Source organism: Podarcis tiliguerta, assembly GCF_965153285.1.
Source record: "Podarcis tiliguerta genome assembly, chromosome: 2".
In the NCBI taxonomy this organism is placed as follows: domain Eukaryota; kingdom Metazoa; phylum Chordata; class Lepidosauria; order Squamata; family Lacertidae; genus Podarcis; species Podarcis tiliguerta.
The window spans coordinates 51,280,756-51,307,275 of record NC_139535.1 but is presented as its reverse complement, the minus strand read 5'-3'; the positions used below and the strand labels follow the sequence as shown (position 1 = coordinate 51,307,275).

At 43.3% G+C, this 26,520-nt stretch overlaps 1 protein-coding gene across 8 annotated transcripts in view; it reads left to right on the top strand.

The window, feature by feature from the left end:
- RAD54L2 (RAD54 like 2) overlaps positions 1-25,879 on the top strand; it is a 68,432-nt gene extending 42,553 nt beyond the window's left edge. For 5 of the 8 annotated variants that reach the window (XM_083429329.1, XM_083429328.1, XM_083429332.1 and 2 more), the window contains 19 exons: positions 480-619; positions 1,991-2,125; positions 3,212-3,444; positions 3,643-3,825; positions 4,297-4,430; positions 6,090-6,286; positions 6,686-7,028; positions 8,923-9,100; positions 9,608-9,859; positions 10,420-10,538; positions 11,711-11,829; positions 12,194-12,293; positions 13,044-13,249; positions 13,819-13,994; positions 15,536-15,732; positions 16,384-16,580; positions 17,315-17,404; positions 17,970-18,062; positions 18,899-25,879. In XM_083429329.1, coding sequence (XP_083285455.1) covers positions 480-619; positions 1,991-2,125; positions 3,212-3,444; positions 3,643-3,825; positions 4,297-4,430; positions 6,090-6,286; positions 6,686-7,028; positions 8,923-9,100; positions 9,608-9,859; positions 10,420-10,538; positions 11,711-11,829; positions 12,194-12,293; positions 13,044-13,249; positions 13,819-13,994; positions 15,536-15,732; positions 16,384-16,580; positions 17,315-17,404; positions 17,970-18,062; positions 18,899-19,893 — 4,087 coding nt within the window. In that variant the 3' untranslated portion in view covers positions 19,894-25,879. The remainder of the gene's footprint in view (positions 1-479; positions 620-1,990; positions 2,126-3,211; positions 3,445-3,642; positions 3,826-4,296; positions 4,431-6,089; positions 6,287-6,685; positions 7,029-8,922; positions 9,101-9,607; positions 9,860-10,419; positions 10,539-11,710; positions 11,830-12,193; positions 12,294-13,043; positions 13,250-13,818; positions 13,995-15,535; positions 15,733-16,383; positions 16,581-17,314; positions 17,405-17,969; positions 18,063-18,898) is intronic. The other 3 variants (XR_014508515.1, XM_083429334.1, XM_083429333.1) reach the window with 3 other exon arrangements.
- The last annotated feature ends 641 nt before the right edge of the window (positions 25,880-26,520 follow it).

Below are 26,520 nucleotides of genomic sequence, written 5' to 3'. Positions count from 1 at the left end.
GTGAAGCCATGCCATACTTCAAATGTCAAACCACTTGGGGTATTTATATTAGCCTTTTATTTTTAAAACAAAATGTTTTCTACCTCTTTGCAACTTGAAGACATGTGAATGTGACCCATTTCCTGTATATTCTAACTTGCATGCATACTTTGCTTCAAGACGCTGTAGTACAGCACATACTTACCATCAACTTATTTCCCCCAACCTTTCAATTAAAACTTTCAGAATCAGATATATTACTCTCTTCAGTGCCAGCCCCTTCCTAGTATAAAATTAAACACTTGCCCTGCAGCTGTAAGCGAATTGTCTCTATTGAAATAGAGACACCTGTGGTGTTCTTGGGCCTTCCTGTAACTTTTCCTTCTGAAAAAGCTGTGCACCAGTTGTTGTTTTTAATTCCAGCTGGCAAAACGAAGCTAACAGAAGCTGCATAGGGAAACTTTGTTTTGGAGTAATATGTTCTCTGTTTGTGCATTCAGGAAGCTACTGCGGGAGGACCAGTTGGAAGCTGTGACAAAAGCAGCTCAGCAGGAGGAGTTGGAAAGAAGGAAGCGACTTGAGCAGCAAAGGAAGGAGTATCAAGCCAGCATCCCCACAGTACCCTTAGAGTTTCTCCCAGGTAAACAGCGATGATGGTGACTGCTTCTGAACTAAAAACCTACCTGAGGACAAGTACTATCTTCAGTCCTCCCCACACTTGCTAAACTTCCAAAGAAGGCTTAGATAAACTCTTTGCATTTATATCTCAACTTCCTTCCAAGGCAATTACAGTGTGGCATACATGGTTTCTCCCCCCCTCCCTTTATCCTCACCCTGTGAACATAGGCTTGGCTGGCCTTCGAACACCCATTGTGCTTGATGGCTGAATTTGAATCTAGGTCACCTTAGTCCTAGGGATGCGGGTGGCGCTGTGGTCTAAACCACTGAGCCTCTTGGGCTTGCCGATTGGAAGGTTGGCGGTTCGAATCACCGCTACGGGGTGAGCTCCTGTTGCTCCATCCCAGTTTCTGCCAACCTAGCAGTTTGAAAGCATGCTAGTGCAAGTAGATAAATAGGTACTGCTGTGGCAGGAAGGTAAACAGCATTTCTGTGCTCTCTGGCTTCCATCACGGTGTTCCGTTGTGCCAGAAGCAGTTTTGTCATGCTGGCCACCTGACCCAGAAAGCTGTCTGTGGACCAGTACTGGCTTCCTCAGCCTTGACTCCATAGTCAAGTTTGACTGGACTTAACTGTCCAGGGGTTTTACTTTGATATTTTAACCCCTGCACAAGTACTGTGGGAATGGCTGCAGTACATCATTCATTGTGGTTTCTTAGTGTGGTTGTATACCTGTCAAATGTTATACAACTATTTTTCATGTTAAGTAAGGCTTACTGTTAATAAAAGATGGGCTCATTACCATCATCTTTAATGTAAGTGAATTTGTAATCTCTGTGGTCAAAGTAATGACCTGTGGTACCATCTAATGCAGAGCTATTCAGAGTGAGTTCAGGTTATGCTGAGAAGAAGGAAAGAGCGGTAAAGTAATTAACATTCTTTTTTTGTTTACTACTTCTTAAGATTTTAGCAGTTGAAAGATAAGAGGCTTTTTATGCAATTGCCTGTTCTTGTTCTTAAATAATGGCTTAATGTTGTTTTTAAGGCCACAGTACTTTGCACACTTACTTGGGAGTAAGCACCATAGAATATTTTGAGTAACCATACTTAGAATTTTACCTTTTAAAAAATGTTTTCTGGAATTGCAGAAAAACATTTTATTCAGTCTTTTTTTAAAAAAAACAACAATATTAAGTGATCTACCTATAAGTTAAACAAAACAGTGTTAATTTCAGAACAAATTTGTATATCAGATCTAATTTGGGTAAGCAAAAACAAACAAACAGTTAAGTCAGTAGTGTTTAGGTAAGTAAATGAGGGGGGTGTTTTTTGTTTCATTTCCTCACTCTGGGTTGTTTAGCATTATTTATTATTGTTTACTGTTTTGGTTTAGAGGAGATTGCTTTAAGAACTGCAGAGGTTGCTCAGCTTTCCCCTCAAGTATTATCTGAAGACGTCATCTGCTTAGACAGCACCAGCAGTGGCAGTGAGGATGACTCCAAAGGAAGACTCCATAGCATTAAAGATGGTAAAAACAGATAGTAATCACTTGACATTCTCTCACTGTGCCCTACAACAGTTTCGTATCCCCTGTCTCCATGCAGCCCCAGCCGCACCTCTAATGCTGTTCCAGAGAGTCTCCCAGCCCTCTAAAAAGCTGGGGGGGGGGGTGAGGACACAGAAGGGGGAATTGGTGAATATCCCTCATCCCCTCCAGCAGAGCTCTCTGTAAATAGAGTGCCACCCATGGGTAGTTTGAATCCAGTCTAGTTTATAGATGAATATATTTAATATATTATAGAGTTGATAGTTGCATAATGTATGTAGGTTTATATTTATTTGCATAAGCAACTAGTCGTTGCAATTTGTGTACAAAAATGCAAACATGAACACAATTTAACAGGTAAAATTTCCATAGTAAATTTAAAAGCACCAGCCATTGCAATTTGTTTATAAAGTACAAATATATATAAACACAAATGGAATAGGTAAGATTTCTAAACCATATTAAAAATTATACAATTGAAAACTCTGCGTAGTTGTGGCGCATATCTTAATGTCGTATGATAGAAATTTTGCTGTCACTAGCTGAAATTAAACAAGAGCCAAAAGTTAAAGATTCTGATCCAGGCCTGTGTGGCAGTAGAGAGGACATCAACTTCAAATTGCACAGCATCACAATATATCAATGAATAAATTGATATGTAGATGGATATTTGTTTCTGATTTTTGCATCTGTAAAATCACTGACATGAAAATTATGCTCTGTCTTTTACTTGATCTCTCCACGTACTCTGCAATTATTTAATGAAAGCAGTGCTCATGTGTCTTCATTTTCTTTTTCTCTCATTTCTCTCGCTCTCTAGTTGAAAATAGAGCAAAATGAAAGAATTGCAAGATAGTTTAATATTCAGTTACTGGATATGCCGGCACTAAGTTTGTCAGCGTGATTAGTTACATTTTTTTAACCTTCATAATTTATTACTTTGCTTAGTTTTCTCCCGTAGAGAGAAGAGGAAATGAAAGCACAGGAATTGATAGTTCAATATGAACATTACAATTGAGATAAAAATACGATGGAGGTGCTAATCTCCCACGTCTGGTTGTCTTACAGAAGTGATAGAATTAAGTTCAGGAGAAGATGAATCCCTTCAGATTGTAGACAGCAGTGACTCTGGCAATGAAGGGGATGAAGATGCTTCTGAAGAGAGCAGTGGCGCTCACGTGAACGATGCTCTAAACCAGTTAGATGCTTCAGGACAAGTAATTGTCAACATCAACCACCCACCAAATGAAGAAGACATTTACCTGGCTCCTCAACTTGCACGAGCTGTAAAACCACACCAGGTACTGGAGATCTTCAGTCTGGACATAAAAAGGACTTCAGCAACTTTCTTTTCAGAAGCTGTACTTTGGTGTAACATGCACTGATAAATCTCAGCCCTTGTAGTGTTGCATATGTATGTGACAAAATGCATATCCAGCCTAGCAGTTTGTTGCGTTCCCACCCATAATCTCTTTGGCATTGTTTGTTACTCTTTCTAGATTGGTGGCATCCGCTTCCTGTACGATAATCTGGTGGAATCCTTGGAAAGATTTAAAACCAGCAGTGGGTTTGGCTGTATCTTAGCTCATAGCATGGGGCTGGGCAAGACCCTCCAGGTCATCTCTTTTTTGGATGTACTTTTCCGGCACATTGAGGCGAAGACTGTCTTGGCCATTGTACCCGTAAGTAGACTGGGCAGAAGAGTGTGTTGGTTCTGTTTGTGTGGGTGTTGGAGGGAGGAGGAAGGGCCCTTCAAAACTGAGAGCAATCTCTGATGTCTCTTGGCTTCCATTTCCCACCACTTAATTATACCCATTTTAGGATTACATAGAGAGGCTCAGTTCTTGCACTGAGGAGCAAAAGCAAGAGATACTATGTGGTCTTCCTTAGCTGTCCCCTCCCCCTTTACCACCACAACTCACACACACTCTCTCTCTCTTTCTCTTTCTCTCTTACACACACACACTCTTACTTGAGAAGGCTTGTATTTGTTACATCCTTTAAAAACCAGTTGAGTTACATGTGAATAAATACTTGCATGAACTTGAACCTGAAAAGCTGGTTTTGTCCTTGAATGCTCAGTGTTCTGTAGTCTTCGCTTCAGAATCCTAACTGGTGTGTCTCATACTTCCCATCACCCTCTTTTCTTACAGGTAAACACTCTTCAAAACTGGCTAGCAGAGTTCAACATGTGGCTTCCAGCACCAGAAGCCCTTCCTGCTGACTATGATCCAAAAGAAATTCAGCCTCGTACCTTCAAAGTCCATATCTTGAATGATGAACACAAGTAAGTGCAATTAATACCATTACACAGGTGTTGTGTAGAGCTGTTGCTGCTGTTTATACCCTGCCTTTTGGCCCTTGAAGGTCCTCAAAGCAGCTTGTATAAGTGAACAAAACTGCTTAAATAAACCTTCGTATGCAAAATGGCTGGTAAAAATTAATATAACAGTAAATATAACAGGTAAAATCAGAAAAGCACCTTTCATTAAACCATCACCATAGGGCTTATGGGCACATTATTTTAGTTAACACAATGTATATTTCACTTGATTGTAGTAAAACCTCTAAGCAGCTTACAAGAAATTTTTTAATTATCAATAGCAAAGTTAAAAATAAGTAATTAAAACCATTTAAAAGATGATGAAATTTAATATTGGACTAAAAAGAGATTAAAACACATCAACATCTGTGTGTTCAGATAGGCATTTCTAAACAAAATGTTTTAAGCAGGCACTGAAAAGAGTACAGTGAAGGTGCCTGTCTGAAGTCAGTAGACAGGGAGTTACAAAATGTAGGTGCCACACATTACAGGGGACCCTCTGGATACGTAACTTTCAGGTTATGAATGCGGCAAACCTGGAAGTATATTCTTCCGGGTTTCGCCACGTGCGCATGTGCAGAAGCGGCGCCTCTGGTTACGGATTTTTTGGGGTGTGCACAGACCCCCCGAGCGAATTAAATCTGTAACCAGAGGGTCCACTGTACTCTTAAATGTTTTCCAAAACTGTGCTGTCTTGACTTGCCTCCTGAAAGCTGAAACTGATTGGCTTTATGGGAACTTCCTTGGATGATCTTAGTATACAGAGAGAAAATGATTCCACAGATATCCTGCACCAGCAACTTTATGCAAACATAAATTAATTGGAAGACATTAATGTGCTTGAGCACGAGTGCCATATGTTCATGGAGACTAACCCTGGCCAATAGTTGCTCTTCATCGGCCATATTTTGACCCAGCTTCCAAAATTTTGCATAGCATTTTAAACTGCATGGACCTGTTGGCATAAAACAGTTCTATGGCAGTTATCTTATGGAATAAACACTATAATTTCCTCCCTACTGTAAAATAATTTTCCTGATTGTTCAGATCCTGAATATCTGTTGCAATCATCTCAATTCTAGCAGAACAATTCCTCATTTGTAGTATATACTCACTGTTTTCTGATCCTAATAAATGCTTTCTTGTCCCAAACTGTACCATTAGCTTATCTAAAGGAGTTGCAGGCAGGCTGGGCTGTGCAAATTGTTTCCCCACCCTTCCTATGGCACATTGAATGGCATCAAGAAGCAACAGACTAAGCCACAACCAGTCTCCAGTTTGTGCAGCAGAAAAAGTAAATTGTCCCACCCTGTGAGTGGCTGTCAGTGGCAGGGAAAAACAGGTCATCCTTTATTTTTTCTGAAATGGCTGTTGTTGTTTGTATGATTAGGGTCCATGCCTTAAGCCCAATATGAACATATAGCTTTGGCCTCTTTCTTTAGCATTGGTTTGGCCTTGCCTCCCTAATACTACCTATAGCAAACAGAACTGTCGGTGAACTTTCTCACTGTTTATTTATGAAACTTTCAGCACCCACCTGTCTTTTGTTGAGTTCACCTGTTTCAGAAGCACCAGCACAGTTTTCCTTCTTATTGGTACGTTTTATTTTGCTTTTCTCTACAGGACCACAGCAGCTCGTGCCAAAGTGGTAACTGATTGGGTGACTGATGGTGGCGTGTTGCTGATGGGTTATGAGATGTATCGTCTCCTTTCATTGAAGAAATCCTTTGCCACAGGCAGAAGGAAAAAAAGCAAAAAGCAGACTGGCCCTGTCATTATAGATTTGGATGAAGAGGATCGTCAGCAGGAGCTTTTAAAAGGTTCAGAGGCTTTTGTCTTTTAAAACTCTTAATTTTACTTCCATTTTAAGAGATGCAATCCTTGGATAGTTATTTTTACTAATATATGGACACGGGAAAATTATTAACCAAAAATTGTTTAGAAACAGAGGCCCTATTATATTTATCTCTAACATGGATTGAATGGACATGTGTTCTGTGAAGTGTCTCACTGGGAATTTTAAATCATCGCCTAAGCCACTGAAGAAGGTTTCAGTGTCCTTCTGTCACCAGTGTCATCCGTCAGATTGGAATGGCTATCACTACAGTCCATTCATGTTTTCTGACCCACACGTTTTCCTTTCCTGGATTTTCCACATTTTTTTGCATTAAATCAAGAATTGTGAACAACAGCTTCCTGTGTTGCTTTCTTTCATTCAGGAATCGAGAAAGCTTTGTCCCGCCCTGGGCCAGATGTGGTCATCTGTGATGAGGGACATCGGATAAAGAATTGCCACGCTAGCACCTCTCAGGCCTTGAAGAGCATCCGATCTCGGCGACGGGTGGTACTCACTGGCTACCCTCTGCAGAACAACCTAATTGAGTATTGGTGCATGGTGGACTTTGTCCGTCCTGACTTCCTTGGTACCCGGCAGGAGTTCAGTAACATGTTTGAGCGCCCCATCCTGAATGGACAGTGTATCGATAGCACCCCTCAGGATGTTCGCCTCATGAGGTATCGCAGTCACGTCCTGCACAGCCTGCTGGAGGGCTTTGTACAAAGGTGAGTCCACATCAGATTGCCAGCACCTTAGGTTTTTTCCCCAACAATTCTTTTGAGCCTTGTGCTGAGCCACATTGTTGAATACTGCAAGTCACTTCAGTAAATTGGACTTTTGGATCTGAAAACAGAAACCTATCATGTTAGGGAAGCTTTTAATGTTTAATAGATTATTGTATTTTAATATTCTGTTGGAAGCTGCCCAGATGGGTGGGGTAGAAATTATTATTATTATTATTATTATTATTATTATTATTATTATTATTATATCTGCTGGGTCGGAACCTACCATCATCAGAGAAATGATGCTATGTCAGAGTTAGAAACAAATTATTTTGAAGGTTGACCATTGCTTTTTGAGTTGGCATTTTGTCAAATTGTTGAATTTCATTTGTGAGTTGAGACATGATTCTTGAGGTTTTTACGTTTAAGTTTTATGTAATAAGGTGCAATGTGCCACACATGGAAGGCTGCTCCAGCAATCTCATTTTGATGTACATGCTATTAAATCTAGGTGCAATGTTGTGAATAGCAGCCTGCTTGTGTAACATTTTCCATCCAAGCCTATGAACGTAATTTACAAAGATCTGACAGTTGCAAGTTCAGTGTGAGTTGTATATTGCTATAGATTAAATATTTACTCAAATTTCCAATTGGGAAGTTATACTTCCTTGGTAACTAACCCAGAGGCATGGCTCAAATCTTGGAGTGGCCTAGAAAAACAATTGTCCACTTCCATCAATGAGCTTAAATAACAAAGCATCTTGTGGTTCCCTCCAGAGGTACAAATTTATTATGGCATAAGCTTTTATGGCATACCGTCTATTTCATCCGATGCAGTTGTAGTCCGTGAATGCTTATTTCAGGGGTGGCTCATCCTTTTTGAGTGTAGGATTGACCCATGCTGCATGTCAAAATGGATGTGACCAAAGAGTAAAAGTGGCAATGGTAAATAATAATAAAGATTTTTTTTTAAATAACATTTTTGTTTGTGAGGGTGTGTGTCAACACCCCCTTTTTTCATTATAGAATCAAAGCAGGGAACTTGCTGGAATGTTCAGCATTTCTTAAAAATTAGAAATTGTGGCGGGAGCTTGAAGGGACACAAATGACCCTTTTGGCAGCAGCACATCGCAACAGGGGACCTATGGGAGCAATCATGATCATTATAATATAATATAATATAATAATAATATAATATAATATAATATAATATACACATTTTAAAGTAATTCTTATTTTTTAAAAAGTGGAGGGGACTTCTGGCATCATGACATCGCAGTAAGAAATACATAGGAACAGGCAATATTTTTTTAAAAAGCTAATTAAAACATTTTCTTAAAATGACAAATTTGGGAGGGCACTTAGGGCAACAAAGAAGCTTTTTGGGAGGAGGGGGGCAGGTACAGTGCCTAGGCTAGGAACCCCCAGCTTCTACCATGATGAATTTTGAAGCCTTTGTGATGCCACAGGACTCTAAATAACCTAAGAAAGGCTCTGCTGGATCAGGCCAGTGGCCCATCTAGTCCAGCACCCTGTTCTCACAGTGGCTAACCAGACACCTGTGGGAAACCAGGGAGCAGAACCTGAGCGCAACAGTGCTTTCTCCACCTGCGATTCCCGGCCACTGGTATTCAGAGGCATATTATCTCCCAGCAGTGGAAGTACAGCATTGCGGCAAGTAGAGACTTAACATGGGTAACCCACCTGGAAATTACAAGTATGTTTCTCATGCTTGAGATCCTGTCATTATCGTTAATAAATCAAGTTAGGTGATCTGTGCTTTCCCTCCTCAGTAGCATAACAGGAAAGTCACATTTTGTCCTTAGGTTCACTGCAGAGATTCCAGACTGAGCACTCCCTCTCCTGACCTCCTTTTTCTTGGCTGATTTTGTAGGCGAGGGCACAATGTCCTGAAAGTTCAGCTTCCCTACAAGGAGGAGCATGTCATCTTAGTGCGTTTGTCAAAGATCCAGCGGGCTCTTTACACCGAGTTCATGAACCGGTTTCGTGATGCTGGCAACAGTGGCTGGCTGGGTCTGAATCCACTCAAGGCTTTCTGTGTCTGTTGTAAGGTATGTCTAAATCTGAAAGAGACGGATGGTTTGTGTGGAGTCCATGGAAAGGGCAGGAAATCCATACAGATGTATTGGTGTTCTATAGCATTGTGGTGATACTGAATAGCACAGCTGTCCTCTTTTAAGACCAAGCTCCTACTGGGAAGTACGGAACATTTCCTGAGTGAGAATGATTTGTGTTACGGTGGTTTGGCTTGAAGTATCTTGATTATAGTTCTTTGTCTGACCACAGACTAATGAGTAGCATGAGAAGATGTTGGACACACTTCCTTTCGAGAAGCTCAGTGGTCAAGCATCTTGCTTTCCAAGCAGAAGATCCCAGGCTGCAATCTCTTTGGTGGCATGGAGTTTTCGTGGAATTGCTGTTTCCCCTTCTCAGCCCCTTGATTAGAGCAACATACGGCTAGAAATAAATTAAATAGTCACCACCTAGACATTAATAAAGGGAATTTCTGAAGTATTTTAGGCTAAATAGTTGCAAAGTAACCTGCCATCTCCTTTCAGATCTGGAATCACCCTGACGTGCTATATGAAGCATTACAAAAAGAGAATTTGGCCAATGAGCAGGACCTGGATGTGGATGACCTTGGCACGGCCGGTACCAATTCCCGCTGCCAGTCACAGGGAATGAAAGTCAAAACGGAGAACAATGCTTTGGCATCACCAATTGGGGAAGCGACCAACAGCAAATACATTCAGGGCATTGGCTTCAATCCCTTTCAGGAAAGAGCCAATCAGGTTGTAACGTATGAGTGGGTGAGTACCAGCATCAAAACTTCCAATGTGACTGATTCCTCCCTCCCTTTTCCTCAAGCATAAAGAAGGATTCTAAGGTTGGGACAGGCTTTTTTTGGATACTGCGCACTGTTTGGTTCTGGTAATTTTGCCAATGTTTCCTGGAATAATCGGCCAATGTGCTGCTTCTCAAATGCTTAATTCAATCCAATATGTACTTGGATCTGAAATCATACATAGCAGTATACATGTGTCTGTCTGTCCCTGCTGTGAGTCACCACTTTAGTTGGGGTGTCTCATGCTAATAATCCCCAGGTATGAAAGACAGGGTGGATATTAAATTATCTGTCAAGGGATCAATTATTATGTTTTGCCTCTTTTCGACTGACATGTGACATAATGTTGTGTGAAAGATTTGTTTCTGAATAGAAAGTGTGTTTTTCACATGTCTTTTACACCCATTACCTTGGTTTGTGATCATGTTTAGGAAGTTAGGGAGTATTAAGTAGTGAATTGGTGAACTGGGATACAGCAGCAAACTCTGTTCACGATGGTACTGTATGTTCTCATTTTACCCACAGGCGAAAGACATCCTTTGTGATTACCAGACAGGAGTTTTGCAAAATTCCCCTAAGATGGTGTTGCTGTTTCATCTTGTGGACGAGAGTGTGAAACTTGGAGACAAATTATTAGTCTTCAGGTACGGGGCAATTACAGTACTTTAGATCTTGTTCCTGCTGTAGAGTCTTGCTAAATGTGACTAAATACTATTGACTCCAATCCAGCTGTTTATAAAAAACAGACCTTAAAGCAGGTTTCTCAGTAATCCTGGGCAACAAAGTCCACTGTAGAACACAATTAGCTTCTCTGTGTATGTTTTCTTCACAATTTCATGGCGGCCAGTGAAGAATGCTTGGAAATTACAGCGCACTGGCCATCCTGGGGCCTAGGAAATTGACCACATTACTGCTGTCCTTTAAAGAGCTATGCTGGTTGTCACTTGGTTTCGAGGCATAATTCGATGTGCTGATGTTAACATTTACATCCCTAAATCACCTATGCCTAGTTATTTGTTAGAAACACCATTCTCATATGTCCCTCCCAGTGTTCCGAGGAGGCCCTATTGCAAAAGCTCTTGATGTCTGAAGTATAATGGGCCTTCTCGGTTGTGGCATCCCATCCATCCCATCCTTTATCCAGGGATTCCTGCTTTTTTAATGTTTTTCATAAAATGATGAAGCTTCTCTTCTGACGTTAAACCAGCTTGTTAGCTTTTGAGTATTAAGATTTAGATTCAAGTATGTTTCGGTCATTCTGCAGAATAATTGTAATACTGATTTTATTGTAAGCTGCCTTTGACCAAAAAGAGAAGTATTTAATGTAAATCTGCTTTTTGATATGGCAAATCCATTGGGTTGGGCCCAGGCTCAGTTATTGCTAGAGATGACTCCCTTGAACTTGTTCGCCAACTATGGCTGCAGTCCTCACCCCACTTGCCCTTGGAATAAGTCCCTGCAGTATTCAGCAGAACTTATTTCTGAGTAGACTTTGTTAGGATTGTGCTGAAAGTCTGAATCCATCCATTGTTTGTTCTGTCCTCAATTGATAGCATAACATTTTCTATTTTCATCATTCTTTCAAATATATTTAAAAAATAAAGAGCCTTGGATTCCTGCCTGTGCCTCATGCATGCGTTGCAGATGGGAAGTGTGTTAAATTATGTGAAATAGAGCATTGTGTATTGTAAGGTGCCAGTGCGGACTAGCTTTTGCACTTGTAAATAGGACCTCCTTTTTTTCTGTTCAAATTATACTGTGGATTTTTAAAAATCTTTCATTTGCCCTTCTGAGTGGAGTTCTTTGTCTCTTGCAGCCAAAGCCTTTCCACGTTGTCTGTCATTGAGGATTTCTTGGCAAAGAGACCAGTGCCTTCTATCCCAGGCTTGGAATCACAAGGAATCCATAATTGGGTCCGAAATGTGAATTATTATCGTAAGTACAGCATGTCCTTCCATCATCTGGAGTACTAATTGTTTACAGCTGGGCTGATCTTCCTGAAAATGTATCCATTTTCTCTAGTTTGTCTGCAACCTTTTCTGTTGTTTCCCATGGAGATGTGCATGGATCCACCTTCATTTTCAGACAAATTGCTTTCAGGCATTTGTTTGGTTTTGGATAGAAGTAGTTTATTTTGATGCTTGAGCATCCCCCCCCCCCCCCCATGTCAATGTCACATGGATATTATCAAACAAGCAAAACGTTACAGTTGCCCATAATTGTTTTATTTTAATGGATGTTGTGGGATTTTTATTTTTATTTAAAAACACACATTTTGTATTCATTTTCCACTGGGTAGGTCTGGATGGTAGTACTTCAGCTTCCGAGAGGGAGCGGCTGATAAACCAGTTCAACGACCCCAGCAACACTTCGGTTTCACTCTTCCTTCTTTCCACACGGTAAGTTGCGTCTAATGAGGTATTTGCCACCAAGAATCCTTGGCATTTTATCCAGTTGAAAGGATGGCCTTAAGACCTTTTAGAAGCATGTGGAGGTCTGCACTAATCATTCCATAGTTATCTTCAGAAGTTACTGCTAACATCCGATTAAAATTTTACACCAGGGTTTTGAGCAAAAGCAACAGCCCCCACATAAGATATGATTCCCAGGCAGAATAGAATGTGTGTGTGTGTGTGTGTGTGTGTGTGTGACCTCCTTCTCTGCAAGGGGACATTTACTAGCAGCAGCTCTGCAGGGAGCATCCTGGATGACTTACGTTTTGATAGTTTGATCGGGATATTTATTAATGATTTTTGTATCATTGTAACTTGTAAGCTGCATTAGAAAGATTTGCATCCTGTATAGGAAAAATATATAATTTATTTAGGAGACCACTGTAAGCAGATGAAAACATTAGCAGGGTTTAAATAACACTTGTAATGTAAACGAGTACTATGGACAGATTTAAAATATGAGTTATGAAACAATATGCAGTTGAAAATGTTGACAATAAGACCCAAGGAGGGGATGGAGGGAAGTCTAGAGATTCAGAGAAATTTCTCAATGTTGATATTTATTTGGTATTGTTATAACTCTACGCTTGTAAAATCAAATAAAATTATTTTCAAAAAGAAGAAGAAAGATTTGCATCCTGAAATGCGGGATATAAATAATGGTAACAAATGAATGCATATTTTATATATTTTTAGAGCTGGATGTTTGGGTGTGAATCTGATCGGTGCAAACAGGGTGATAGTATTTGATGCCTCCTGGAATCCATGCCATGATGCCCAGGCAGTATGTCGGGTGTATCGTTATGGGCAGAAGAAGCCTTGCCACATCTATCGATTAGTTTCTGATTACACCCTGGAGAAGAAAATATATGACCGCCAGATCTCCAAACAAGGGATGTCAGGTGGGTCAAATCTTCACATGTCTCCACCAAATCACCCCTGTCTTTTAGCTCTGAAATGGGTTCTTGGTTGCTTCCTGGTTTTCGTCTTTCTTCTTGTGTTTGCAAGTGCCTGCCCTTACGTATGTCACCACTCAAGGAATGTTATTGGAGGTCCAAATGCAACAAGAGCAGCAGTTCTTCCTCATTTTGGATCTATGTATCTTTTATTTATGGGATGTGGGTGGCGCTGTTGGTTAAACCACAGAGCCTAGGGCTTGCCGATCAGAAGGTCGGCAGTTCAGATCCCCGCAATGGGGTGAGCTCCTGTTGCTCGGTCCCTGCTCCTGCCAACCTAGCAGTTCGAAAGCACATCAAAGTTCAAGTAGATAAATAGCTACCACTCTGGCAGGAAGGTAAACGGTGTTTCCGTGCGCTGCTCTGGTTCTCAAGAAGCGGCTTAGTCATGCTGGCCACATGCTGTACGCCGGCTCCCTCGGCCAATAAAGCGAGATGAGAGCCGCAACCCCAGAGTTGTCTGCGACTGGACCTAATGGTCAGGGGTTTCTTTACCTTCTTTATGTTTTATTTAGATCGTGTTGTGGATGACTTGAATCCGGTGTTAAACTTTACCCGGAGAGAGGTGGAGAACTTGCTACACTTTGTGGAAGAGGAACCCGAAGCTGTCCAGAATTCATTCAGCCCAAACAAGATCATGGAATCTGTCTTGCAGCTGGCCTGTCTCAAGTACCCTCACCTCATCACCAAGGTTAGGAGGGAAGGGGGAAACCCACTATTTCCCTAATCTTTATTTTGCAACTCTGACCCATCTGCTTGTCAATAACTTCAAGGTCTCAAAGCCACATGGTTCTCATCTTGAGAAATCCTGCTGTTAATGTAATCTTGTTCCCATGTAACACTAAGCCAAACTATGGCATAGCACAAATAAATCCAATTGCAGGTTCCTAGAGAGGAGATAGTAGCTGCTTTGCTCCTTCCTGGTCATTTTGCTGCTGTGTTGTGCTGATATAAGTCATGGGTTGGCTTAGTGTGTAATCTGAACTTGGCCTTGAGGCATCTCCTGTGTTTCCTGCAGATAACTTGAACCTCTTTCTCCTTGCTATAACAAGGACTTGGTCCTTTTAAATAACCAGCACCCGACAATCAGAGGGAGCATTTCACAATAATGCAATTGATATTACACACTCTGAGGAGACAAGCTGTGCCAAGCCTTAATTTACTATACAGTGGTACCTCCGGTTGCAGATGGGATCTGTTCTGGAGATCCAGTTGGATTCTGAGGTTTCCGCAACCTGAGGACCACTTCACATGTGCACATGGCAAAACCCAGTCAAATACTTCCGGGTTTGCCACTTTCGCATCCTGAAGTTTTCGTAACCAGAGGTGCTACTGTAATTTGAAGTACTGGTACATGATTTTAGCTGCTAGGCTAGCATCATATGCTAATAACATACTTCTCCTGTGGTGTTACAGCTCATAATTCATCTGGAGAGAGCAAAACACCAAGCCTGGGTTTGGATGATGTGCTAAGCCAAACCACGTAGAGCAGCAGCAGAATAACCAGAGGAAGAGCAAAGCAATTGCAGTCTTTCCAGGACCCAACCAAATACTCCTAGCCTTTGCAGGGAGGGTAAAATACCAGTTATATAAAATAAAGCTTATTGGCTCCTAGTTTATTCATACGAAGATGGATAGGTTACGAAAGGGACACGGGTGGCGCTGTGGTCTAAACCACTGAGCCTTGGGCTTGCCGATCAGAAGGTCGACGGTTCGAATCCCCACGACGGGGTGAGCTCCCATTGCTCGGTCCCTGCTCCTGCCAACCTAGCAGTTCGAAAGCCTATCAGAAGGTCGATCAGAAGGTCGACGGTTCGAATCCCCATGACGGGGTGAGCTCCCATTGCTCAGTCCCTGCTCCTGCCAACCTAGCAGTTCGAAAGCACGTCAAAGTCAAGTAGATAAATAGGTACCGCTCTGTTGGGAAGGTAAATGGCATTTCCGTGCGCTGCTATGGTTTCGCCAGAAGCGGCTTAATCATGCTGGCCACATGACCCGGAAAAACTGTCTGCAGACAAATGCCGGCTCCCTTGGCCTGTAAGGTGAGATGAACGCTGCAACCCCAGAGTCATCTGTGACTGGACTTAACTGTCAGGGGTAACTTTTGGATAGGTTACTGGTATCCCATAACAGGAGGGTAGGATAGCTGCCATTCTTTCACCTTGTGTTTTTTTGGTACTTTTGGTTAAAAAAAAGTTCTTAAAATGATACTTCCCATTGTTGTTACCACAGGAGCCTTTTGAGCATGAGTCGCTGCTGATTGACCGTAAAGAACACAAGCTCACCAAGGCAGAGAAGAAAGCAGCCAAGAAGAGCTATGAGGAAGAGAAACGTGCATCCGTCCCATACACCCGTCCATCCTACGCTCAGTATTACCCAGCCACTGACCAGAGCCTGACAAACATACCCGCCTTCAGTCAGAGGAACTGGTGGGTAAACCCTTTCCTTTCTGTATGTAACGTTCAAGGCGAATGGCAAATTCTGATCTGCCCCAGCCCCTGCATCTTGGCAATCGTTTTCTGGCTCTTAGAACATGGGGCAAAGAAGTTAACCAGAAACTGAACAATTAGAGATGAGTGGGGAAAATCAAATTAAACAGCATTCTGTTGTGATGGGACAGTCAGTACAGTATTCAAAGTACAGATGGCTACATACACACATCATATAGATTGAGCAATTAGGTACACTCCCCCCCCCCCTGAGATTTTCAGGATACTTTGATACTGATTTCTTGTTGCATTTCTTGCAACAAGTCAAATAACAAAACTGCCTCTGAAGTGCCCCAGAAATTGTGGAATTTAATATGTGGTTGGGGACTCAGCCTATGTCATAAATACTCATGTAGCTCCATAATCTGGAATTATTTCCTCTGCAGGCCCCTTTTCTCTGCATGTGGATTATTAAAGTGATGATGGTGTCACACATTGATGGGGGGGGGGCGGGGGTACTTTGATCTTCCAGATGACAATGAACTCCAACTCCTATCAACTCCAGCCAGCATAGCCAGCAGTTAGGAATGATGGGAATTGTAGTCCAAAAAATCTGGGTAGCTGATTCCTTCCTTTCTTTTTCCCCCACAGGCGACCAAGCCTCAAAGGTGAAGAGAGGCCGGTGGCAAGCGTACGCCCCGTTCAGTCCACCCCCATTCCTATGATGCCGCGCCATGTGCCGTTGGGCAGTATGGGATCAGCATCAGTTTCCAATCCTGGCATCAACTTTCCCATCAATTACCTGCAGCGAGCTGGTGTCCTCGTACAGAAGATTGTCACCACAACAGGTCAGTTGCTTTCCAGCTTTATTGGAAATGGAAGTTGCTGCAAAAGGGGGTCGTTAAAGTGAAATGTGTTGCCAGCCCTCTGATGTTAAAACTGACCATATAAGGCAGCTGTCGTTAACCCTTCAAGGCCAGGACCTGCCTTATAACATGCCTGCTTTTGATTAGTTATACCTGCATGTCCATCTCTGATTTTTGCCCTAGGGATATCAGGGCTCCTGTACCTTCAATAGCTGCACAGGAGATGGAATTTTGGTAGATGCTGCTTGTCATGCAAGTGAGAGAAAATATTTGGCTTTTGAAAATTCCATCTTTTGCACAGCCATTAAAGGTACTAGAGGTCTGTGTGCTTTCCAACCGTCCTCTTAAAAACAAAATAAAATCTCTGGAAAGAGAGAGAAAATGATAGTAATGCCACTGCTGCGACATACCTTAGGTGAGTTTCGCTTGGGCTTGTGGATCTCAACCCACCAGCTGAAGACCAGAGGTATAGGATTATGAGTATTCATTCCCAGAAGTAAATGTTTTTTCTCATACACTTATTTTGAAAAGTAAATAAATACTGCTTTCACATTTTACGGAGTGCATTTCAGCTTTTGTTTAACTGGTGGCCCTGTGTGAGCTGGGGCTCTTAGGAGCTGCAGTCCAAAAACTGAGCCAGATGCTTGTTTTCTGGCTGAATTTTCCTTTGTAAATGTACACAATATGTCACATATGTACTGTTTGCTCCACTTCAGATATAGTGATCCCAGGTACAAACACTTCCACTGACGTGCAGGCAAGGATCAGTGCTGGAGAGAGCATCCACATTATCCGTGGAACTAAAGGTAAATAAAAAAAGCCTGCCTTTCCTGGGCAAAGAAAATGTGTATCCATTTCTCAGTTTTTCTTTCATGATTTGAGATTGGTGAGGGGGCCGCTATGTTTTTGTATAGATAGGCAAGAAGAGGAGGCAAACTGTGTCACTACAGAGGCGTTAGGGAATCTACTACTGCAATAAATGCCTTTGAACCCTAGTTTGGAAACCCCTTATCTCTCATTCAGACTGACCAGGGTCAGGCACACACAGAGTTTGCTTCTCATGACCTTTGTTTGTGATTGACTGTTTAGTCTAACAATGGTGATATCACTCAGGAGGTCTTAATTGTCAGTTTCACAATTTTTTCCTAGAATTTGAACAAGGAAATAAGAGAGTGTTGATGCTGTGTCTTTGTAGGAAGTTGATGAGCAAAGCTTTTCTTTCAAAACTTTACTTGCAATGTCTAGCGCGTGTAGGCAGTGCAGAAAGTGAAGGCGATTCTCTGTAATGTTGAACATAAGGGCGCCCTATTCAGCTGGTCATAAGTTTTCTTCTGGCTTACCTCTGACAACTTCCACCCATCTCTCATTTAGGGACATATATCCGGACCAGCGATGGACGAATCTTTGCTATTCGCACCACTGGCAAGCCAAAGGGCAGTGATGATCATCGCATGGTTGCCTCGGGTAAGGTGCTTATTCTGGCAAGGATGTCTGACTGCGTTTGTCTTTAGGGATATCCTTTGGGGGTTTTAATTTATTTATTCATAACCCTCTCTTTTGGTTTAACAAACTCTCGGAAATAACTTACAATGTCAGCGTAGGAAGCTGCCTTAAACTCAGTCAGACAATTCATAGAATTGTAGAGCTGAAAGGGAGCACTAGGATCATCTAGTCTAACCTGCTGCAATGCAGGGATTTTTTGCCCAACATGAGGCTTGAACCCACAACCCTGATCTATCTATAGCTGATCTATAGCTGATCTATCCCTCGTTTGTTTATCTAGGTCAGTATTCCCTACTCTGGCTGGCAGCAGCTCTCCAGGGTTTCAAACAGGGTCTCTCCCAGCCCTGCATGGAGACACCAGGGATTGAACTTGGAACCCTTTGCATGAAAAACAGGTGCTCTACTACTGAGCCACAGCTCTTCGCCTAAAATAAAGAAATACTAAGAGCTAAAACAAAATACAGACATTAGGCATTCAAATAACAGAATGCAGCTAATTAGCAGGTTAAGATCACATCTTAAAAAGCAAACATTTTTTTAAAGTGTTGATCTAAAAACGAGAAGGGGCCTGGCAAATTGCGATGGGGAAACTACTGCCTAGTCTTGTAGCCAATGCTAGAAGCCTGCCTCTCAAGTACCTCTCATGCCTCTCAGACTCTTGCAAAAGATGGGCAGAGTAGAGCTCCCCAGGTTGATCTTAAGCAGAGGGCAGACTCAGGCCATCTTTTCCAGCACCCTAGTTCTGCCTCTTGTTACTTCCCTGGTCTTATCTACTGATGTGCCTCTGTCGTTCACAGGATCCCAAGGGCCATCTCTGGAATCCACAAGCAACGGCCGGCATAATGCCTCCTCGCCCAAGCTTCCCAACACAGAGGAGCTCACTCGGCCGATCTCCCCCGACAGCCCCGAAATCATCAGCGAACTGCAACAGTATGCGGAGGCGGCTGCCGCCCGTGAGTCCAGACACAACTCCCCTAGCACTAACGCGGCACCCGGACACCCAGCCCGGAAAGACAACACGGCCCCGTTAGCAGCTCGTGGAACTGAGCAGCAGCGAGCAGGGACTCGTGGTACGGCTCCCTCGTCCTCTTCAGCCCTGCCGGCCACCAGCCACCACGGTGACAACCACTCCGTGCTGGACTTAAGAGGCAACAAGCGCAAGTCCACGTCGCCTTCCGGCCCGGAGGAGCAGGCCCATCGGCAGCAGAAGAAGCGGCCGCTGCCCACAGCAGTCCAGCCATATGAAAGTGGGTACCCTGTCTCTGGTGGGTTCACCATGCCCTCTGTTCCCTTAAACCACAACCTAGCCCACCCATTTCCTCCCCAAGCAGGCAACTCCTTGTACATGAGCACAGGCTCCTCCTATTACCAGCTGCCTAGCTTGCTCTCAGACCCCCACCTGGTGTTTCCTGTGACTACTGACCCTCTGCTGACAGCCGGCACTGCTAGTTCCTCTGCTGCTACCTCAGCCACCGCCAGCGTCCCCTCTTTCATGTTAAACCCCTCCATGACGGGGATGCTCTCCAACTACTCGCTGCCCTTCACGCAGTCACTCCTGCCTGAGCCCAGGATGTTTGCTCCTTTTCCATCCCCAGTCTTGCCCAGCAGCCTTCCCAGGAGCATGGCGTCTGCCTATCCTGGCTTCATGTCCCCTCATTCAGGATATCCAGCTGGGAGCCTCCTTCGGTCCCAGGTGCCTCCGTTTGACACCCACGAGGTCTCTGAGGTGGGCTGCAGCTCCAACGAGGATGAGGACAAAGATGACGATGTAATAGAGATCACGGGGAAGTAAGGGGCCCAGTCTCTTGTTAGAGCTCAACTCGGCTGGCAGGCAAAAATAAATAAACAAAAAACAAAATCCTCACTGGACCTTTCTGGGGCCAAGGGTTTCCATCCGGGACACAGCAGAGGTGGAGGAGACTGGAAAGGAAGGTGGCGTTTTTAGTTGTCCGAGATCTGCGTTGTATGGGGAACTGTATTGAATGGACACCCACCCAAGAGTGGGGAAGCAAGAGAGTTGCAGGAGGGAAGTAATACTGTAAACCATAGGAGTGCCTCCTTGACTTTCCCTCCTGCGCTCTGAGTTGTCCAAAAGGGAGACCTGCCATTACGTTTCAGTGCCCTTTGTTAGGCTGGAGACACTGGTTTGTTGTTTTCTCTCTCTCTCTCTTTGTCTGTGGAATAACTCTCAAACACGAACTGCCTTATCTGTGAAAGTTCAGTACCCCATAGTAAATAGGGGGTGAGTTTGTACCCTAGGAGACATGATGATGAATAGCATTGTTAATGGAGGGAGGGAGGCGGGTTTGGAAGGAGCAGGCAATATGTAATGTGTAGGTGGGAGGGTGTGGGTGGGGCAGGGTCTATGTGAAAACCAGTTTTGTCTTTCATCCATCTGAAAGCTGAGGACAGGTGAGTCTGGTGGTCTTCACCAGGCCCTCATCAGGTGGTATCGGGAGTAAGGGAGAAGCGGTGATGGGGTGCAGCTCTCCTGCTGCCTTCCCCACGAGATCCATTTGAAGGCAGGGACCTCGGTCGGCTCAGCTTCACACTGGCTTCTTCAGCAGGGTTGGATTAGGACTTGTACCAGTCTTTTAGTGAGGTAGTGCTCAGTGGAGGAATTGCGAGGATTTTCCTACATCCCTCTCTAGCTTTTTGTAGTGGTTACTCTCCCTCTGCCACCCCACCCACTACCGAGGAGCGAGTAGAAGAAAGCTTAGCAGTCAGGCTCCTGTTGACCACAGTAAGTCGAACGTCTTACAAAAGGGATGCGCTCGAGAGCCTTGCTGCTGTCTGTGTTAATTGTTGACACTGATCCGACTGACCTTCTCCTTCTGCAGAACAGATTTGTTAATTTATTTAACGAAAACAAACTATTTATTTTGGGATTCTCTTTCCTTTTCTGCTTTTTCCTTGCTGTAAACAATGGCCTCTACTGAAATCAGGATGGTCTGCATGGGGAAGAATTGGGGATGGTGAATAGGCTGCTTGACCAAAGCAGAGACAGTGTGCAGGACCAAGAGACAGCACCCTCCCAGTCAGCTTTCCACACTTGTTCAGCTGATAAAACATCTAACAGCCCCTGTATTCCTTGTCCCTCTTCAGCTGGACATGCAGCAACACTGCAGGTGGTTACTTCAGTGTCAACTGGAACCCTGCTTGGTTTCTAGCGTTCTCCCTTGTACTAAGTAACAGTTAAACACCTTGCCCTCCACGTTTGTTGGAGAGGTTGGTTACGCAAGCAGGATCCCACCACTTGAGTGGATCGTGAGTAAGAAAGTAGTCAAGCCATTGGAGAGGCATGTCCTCTACACTGTGACTAGGCTCTGGTCCATGCTTGCTCTGTTTATATGTTGTCACAAGGGTGTATAAGGAGAAGCTGTGAGCTCTCATAGCAGGCTTAATGAAGGGAGTGAGTTCCATGGTTTAGGCAGAAAGACCAGTGTCTGTCTTTCTGCTGGGGGGTGGGATACATATAACAGAGACAGTGGAAAGGTACCCAGAGTCTCTCTTATAAAGTGGAACCAGGTACTCTCTTCAGGCTTTTAAAGAATTGCCATTCCAGGGGAAAGAGGGCAAGCACTCATGGCAGGGAACGAGTGAGAGGGTTGCCAGCCCCCTGTGCTAAGGAAGCCTTTTCAGGATAGTGGTGAATGAAACCCCATGCTCACCTTACCTTTGTTAGGTGGTTAAAACTGCCCCCTCCTCATGTGGAAACCTCTCTATCCTACAGAATTTGAGAATTCAGCCTTTGTCCACACTGTTTGAGGTCTACCAAGACCCACAGTTCAAGAGGTAGTGGCTAGCTGATCCACATATTGGTTCTGAAAGCTCTCTCTGTGTATGTGTGTGTGTGTGTGTGCGCGCGCGCTTGTATGAACCGTAAAAAGCATGAAATGATGGGCTTCCTGTCTTTTCTCTGTTTATGGGACACTGTCTGTCAGACCTGACTTCACCATTCGTAGAAGCCTTAGATTTACAGTTAGCTATGCAAATTACTTTTAATTCTTTTAAAATAAAAACATTAAAATAGTGCTTTCTTCTTTAACATATCCTAGGAGTTGAAAACCGAGGGGTTCTGAGCAAACTTCTGGACAACTTGTCTTTGGATGCACCATGGGAATAAAAAACAAACAAACACAACCCCCCCACAAAAATAACAAAGCAAATTAACTGATGGTGTCCATTCGCGTTTCTCCAAAGACTTTGGCCATGGTACGTCTGTGAGTCATGCCCTTTTGTGATTTGTATGTGTCCACCTCATACAAAATATGATGACACTGATTGTACTGTAAACTCACTCAGCTGTCTTTTGCAACCCTCGATAAGTGGACTTGGGGGCCGGATGGTAGGCAAGGTGGGTTCTTGCTTGAGCAGCAAGGTTTTAGAGCTGCTGAAGGATAAGCCATTTTTGGAGAAGGATATCATTACTTTAGGCTTCAGGCAGGCTCAGTCTTCAGTGTGTTGGTTTGGGGCAGCATAGCTAATGATAACCTGAGAGATCTTGCCAGCTCCTGTCCTCATTTCAACTGAGTAACAAGTTTTGACAGGACAGGCTGATACGCTCTGTCCATTACTTCAAACAGTGCTTCCTTCTGATTCTCTTGTTCCTTTTGAAGAATGTACAAAGGGCTCAGGAGGGGTCACTGGACTAGGCAGGTTTTTAGCTCATCCTCACTGTAATAGAGGGAATAGATACATCTGGGATTAAGTAAACTAGGCCTTGTAACCACCTTTTAAATAGGAATGGGAGGTAGCTATTAGCTGTAGAAAATGGTGTGTACACCTGTAATTTACTACTCTGGCCACTGGATGGCAGTGTTGCATCACATGGATTATTTAGGTTTTAAAATACCTTATTTTGAAAAACTGGCTTTTGTACTTGGTTAAGAAAGCTATAAAAATGTTACGTCTGTCTGTCTATGCACATCTCTCTCTCTCTCTCTCTCTCTCTCTCTCTCTTAACTAATCTTCTAATGTTAGCGGAATGCTTGAGAACGTATTTGCACGACTGACAAACTCCACTTCACCTCCCTGTCTCCCCTAATACCTTCTGTTAGACCAACCACTTTCTGTAACCTTTGGAGAGAAGTACTTTGTTGGGACAGATGCCTCTACTTCAGCAAGTGCCTGAGCTGGGTCTCTTTCCCACCTGTAGGGCGTTATACTGGTTTTGTCTCCAAGTGATTGAAACTTTCATTCCCCAGCGCTTGCTGAGAGAGAATTCCCTTGCCAACGGGAATGAAGAGAACACTCTTCCACTCTGCGTCCTTGTTGCTCCTAGAGGGCACAGTGCAGCCTCCTTCTCAAAATACTTCACATCTCCCAGGTGTTCAGCGTCCCCTATGAAGCTGTGGCTTCCGACAACAGAGGGAAAGCTGCTGTGCCTTGTCTGTGAAGGGCAGAGAATGCTTGAGACAAGAGCTGGGTCAGAATGGCTTAGTGACTTAACCTAGCAGAATATCAGAAAGGTCCCTTCCTTCATGCAGCTGTAATCCCCAGGAATGTAGTGTCCACTCAAAAGCATCTCTAGTTTTGTGCTGTAGAGAGATCTCTGAATCCACCCACAGGACCTGGGCAGTCCCTGGCTCCCATATCTCCAATAACATTTCTTTTTCTTGCTGGTTCTTGGTTGTGTTCCTGAGGCTAACCCTGGTTGACTCTGCTTGGCCCTGTGTGACTTGCACTGCAAAATTTCAGACAACAAAAGGATTGAGGAAGGAAACTTGGGGTGTTCAGCTTTTTACAGATGCTAACACAGACCCTGGGTGCATATCCCAGGAGCCTCTAGACTGTCCTTTTTAGGCCACTGGGAGGTGATTTACATATACTGTAGCATTTCTTCAACAGCTTTAGAGCAACACTATTAAGTCTTGAGTGATACAGAATGGAACTTGACCCCTTTAATAAATGCATAGGGGAAAGAGGTGACCTTAAACTGTGATGTTTCCTGGACCTTGATGGTACACTCTCCGTTTTGCTCCAGCTTCGGGCAGCCCACAATTTTAAACTGATCACGATTTTGTTTGGACACATACTGCCTGTGATGGATGGCTTTAAATTGTTGTGGGCATAGAACTGAGGGACTTAAACCACAACCATGGTAAGGGTTATATGTGTGTGTATATGCATGTATACTAATTTCTGGGTGCTGTCTCTTTGTCACACTTTCATACGACCAAGAGATGGAACTTGAATGGGATTTGTCAGGTGAGAGCAGACTTGATGTTCAGTCACTTTGTTTGCAATAACACTAACCCATAATTAAGAGGAATGAGGACAAAACACATCAGGCCTTGGGTTCGTGCACTTCCCTCTACTTTGGCACAGCCATAAGGACATTGGAAACTTCCGCTCCTGTATTAGATTAAACCACAGTTCTGGCATTGTAAGTGAAAGCTAAACTACTTTATCTTAATTATGTTAGGAAAAGGCAACTTCTTAAACTGTGGTTTGATGTTGACTTGTCTCAACAACTATGGTTTATTTGTCTTGAGTTTGATCTACAGGGAAAGCTGTAGTTAATTTAAAATGGAAGTGAAAGCAGGCATGCCAGGGGAATAACGTGAGCCCAAGGATCACCCAGTTGCATTGTCATTGCCCTGAAGCAGGGGTGGGGAACCCCTTTTTGTCTGCTAAGGGCCACAGTCCCTCAGGAGTAATTTGTTGGAGGTCATACACCAAACTTGGGTAGGCCAGAGCGAAATGGGGGGTGAGGCCAGGGGAGCAGCCAACTGCTCTTGCTAGAGGTATAAAGCAATAGCTGGCAGCCCATTGGCTCCTATAGGACAAAGCTAAATGGGCTGCAATTTCAGGCAGAGTTTTGAGGAGATAAAATCTGACTGCAGCCGCCAGGAGTCCCTGCAAATATATGGGCATCCTCTCTGCCTCTCTCACCATGACGGACATATTGCTAGTTGTAAAGAAAGCTGGCTCATATTTTTTATCAGAATTAGAGGATCAAATGACAGCAGTGCAAATGGTCATGGGAAGATATGGCAAGTCAATAAAATTATACATGTATTTGTGCTGAAATCTTGTTTTAGCTACCATAGATGTACAGTTACTAAACTGGGGGGGAAATTGTCTGTGGACCCACTAAACAGAGAAATTAAACATTGATAGATTAAAAATAATAACAAAACCTCTTGCATTCCCCCCCCCCCCTTTTAACGTCAAAACCATATTAAGTCAAGCCTGTTGATTTACAAGTGAAAGGCCGTTTAGTCTTTGTGGGAATGTCTGCTCCTGGTAACTCAAAACAAGAAAGCAGATTTTCAGGAGAGGTGGGAGGGTGCTGCCAGTTCAGGGAGGATCAGCAAAGAATGGGAGAAGCTAGCAGAGGAGGAGGGATCTTTTTTCTTCTTATTTTGCTCTGTATTGAAACAAGACCACTAACAGCTGCCCACAGCTGCATTGCTTCTTGGGGTTCCTATATTATTAGTTTCCCAGCTTGCGTTCTCTGTCCCTCCATTGAATCCATTTGTACAGGGGAGCTGAGTGAATCCAATGGTTTTCTTGGTTTGTTTCTGTTCCGCCTTTAGTTTGTGGCCTGTCTTTTGTGATGGGGGGGAAATGGCATTTCTGTAGCAGCGTCAGTTGGTCGGCTGGTTGCACGCATGGGTCATGTGCTTCCCTCATCTCTCTGTCCAATGGGATGCGCTTACCCGAGAACAGAGACATTGAACAATTTTGTTGTTTATATGATGTATTTATTTTTACTTGTGTTTCATGTCATTTTTTAAAAAAAATAATAAATTGTAAGTTGGTATAATGCCTATCAATTCTCTCTCTTTTTTAAAAAATAAACTTCAAACATTACAACAGTCCAATGATTTTGGTCTGGAATGAATTTGGTGTTTGTTTTCAAGCATAAGTATACTCTGGCTGCCATATGGCTAAAATCAGTTGCTACCATGTCCCTTGAAAGCAGTGCGACTTGCTACATGCAACTAACTTGCTTCGTTGATTTCCAAGGAAGGTATGTAAATCATAACAACTGGGTTTAGCTGTACCAGGGCAGCTGTCTTAGCAGGTAGGTGATGGTTATTTGGTATCTGAAGGGGCAAAAGTTCATTTCAGTGATAAACAACACTTGGATCAGCCAACCACTTTTCGACAGAAGTCTGAATGATGGGACAGCCTGCCTATCAAGAAGGTGGATATTTGCTTTTACCCTGTTTCAACCCAGTTTTTCTACTAAGGGGACTATCAGATTTTTCCACAGGGTCCCCTTAAGTATTTGTTGAAACATGTTTTCATGCAAAAAAGCCTTGAGGCACAGTTGATATTTGTGATAGGCCTAAACCCCATGAGAATATCCAAACCACAAACTGTATTTGCTATAAGCTACAAATGCTGTTTTGTAGTGGGTTCTGGTGAGAATACACTTTACTATTACAAGGACCAGAAAGTTCAG